This window comes from Austrofundulus limnaeus, unplaced genomic scaffold, assembly GCF_001266775.1.
Source record: "Austrofundulus limnaeus strain Quisiro unplaced genomic scaffold, Austrofundulus_limnaeus-1.0 Scaffold11, whole genome shotgun sequence".
NCBI lineage: Eukaryota > Metazoa > Chordata > Actinopteri > Cyprinodontiformes > Rivulidae > Austrofundulus > Austrofundulus limnaeus.
Window position 1 is genome coordinate 4668899 of NW_013952413.1, and position 1848 is coordinate 4670746.

At 43.4% G+C, this 1848-nt stretch overlaps 1 protein-coding gene across 1 annotated transcript; it reads left to right on the forward strand.

The window, feature by feature from the left end:
- Positions 1-541: 541 nt before the first annotated feature.
- Positions 542-1258, forward strand: camk2n1 (calcium/calmodulin dependent protein kinase II inhibitor 1; the record flags this gene model as incomplete). The annotated part of the gene is given in 1 exon segment (XM_014002125.1): positions 542-1258. A coding segment is annotated over 1 exon segment (169 nt), but the record flags the coding sequence as incomplete, so codon positions are not given.
- Positions 1259-1848: the final 590 nt, after the last annotated feature.

Consider the following 1848-nt stretch of genomic DNA (forward strand, 5'->3'; position numbering starts at 1 on the left):
TGCGTTTTTATGGGGAAAATATTTGCAAATAACGTCAAATAATTTGAGAAGTATCTATGAAAGTTCCAAACCAAAAGTCATAAAATCTATCTCCTGAATGAGCTGCATGTTTTGACTCGTGAAATAGCACAAAGTGTGCAAACGTGATTCTAAAAATAAATAATTTTATTTAAAAAAATTAAATTAAGAAAAACCACAGTGTAAATGCTGAGTCAGCATTCATAGCCTACCTAAGAATATGAAAAGACCAAAAACTGTGCTCATAAATAAGGAGCATGCGCCACTGAACCAAATGCCACAGCGAATGAAAGCAGCGCCATCCTCTGGTGGGGGTCCACACGTTGGTGGGGGGGCTGAAGTCCTCGTCAAAAGCAAAGCTGATGAAAASCTAGGAGGCCTGGGAACTGATGCCCCTGACTCGTCGAGTGGTGGCGCAGATTCCCCTGATTCAACTGTGAGTTCATTTGTGTTGTATTTTGGTTTGGACGCCCCCGGACAGCTGAATGTTGTAGTCTCTCTCTCTCTCTCTCTCTCTCTCTCTCTCTCTCTCTCTCTCTCTCCAGGTCTCCCCGGGATCCGTGTTTTGCATCGCGCCTAATTTGCATTTCTCCCTCAGATTTTCCGAGCGAAAAAGCACCAGCGCGCGCGCGCATCTCGGTCTTTTCTCTGCTCTCTGTGCTGTAGTATGACGCGCGCGCGCGCCTCCATTTCCAAAACGCGCGCAGAGACAACAACGCCTCTGGATTTTGTGTGTGGGCTCCTTGTGTATTTTTTATTTTATTTTTTTAAAATAATGTTGCCGAAGCTCCACGACCGAGGAATCTAAAAAGGTTTTTTGTTTTTGGTTTTGGTTTTTTTCTTTGTTTTTCTCCAGATGGACGGAGACGCGTCCTCGGGGTAAACAGAAAGGAATAGGTCGTGCCAACAGATTGCTTTTGTTTCATTTTATCTTTTATTTTCTTATTAATGTTTATCACCGACCACTGGGTTTAGTCGTTTGGGACAAACAGAAAAAAAAAAATCCCCCCTCATCCCCAGCTCGACACTGTTCCATCTGGTGCGCCTTGGTGATTAAGACGCATTTTGGAGATGTCGGAAGTGCTGCCTTTCAACGAAGAAAACATGAGTCATTATGGAAATGAGGGCGATGAGGGACACCTTTCCTTCACCTGTCGTCTTCAAGACACCAACAACTTCTTCAGTGGCCCACAGAACAAACGTCCGCCCAAACTCGGACAAATAGGCAGGAGCAAACGAGGTAATTATATAATTAAGGCGTTTTCCCCCGTCTCCTCTTCCCTGCCGCTTGTATAGTATAGTGATGTGGTGAATGCGCACTTTGTGGTTCCCATGAGTGAGGATTATTTAATTGTTTTTGTTTAGTTTTTTTTTTCCTAGATCAGGTGTCATGTTTGGGGTGAAGATGAGAGATAAAGTGTTGTTTCTGCATGCAGGGATGATGGCTGAGTCTTATTCTGTTCACACAGCAACACGAGTTGAATGCGCATTGCGTGCCGTTTATTGCCATTTGAATGTTGCCTAACAGACTTTATGTCTCCTCCCTGATGAAGGGATGCCATATTTTCCTTTTATAATTATTCTGATCTGCGTGCTTGCATGAGAAGATTACACTTTTTGGTTTGTTTGTTTGTTTGTATTTTAATTTATTGCATTCCAGCTGAAGACAGCAGTTCAAACATTTAGGAGCTGCACCTGTAGGAGACGCACTCACACAAACATCTGCAGCACCAGAAGCACAAATGGTGCACATTTGCACACATCTTTTGTTTGAATTCACACACACACACACACACACACACACACACACACACACACACACACACACAC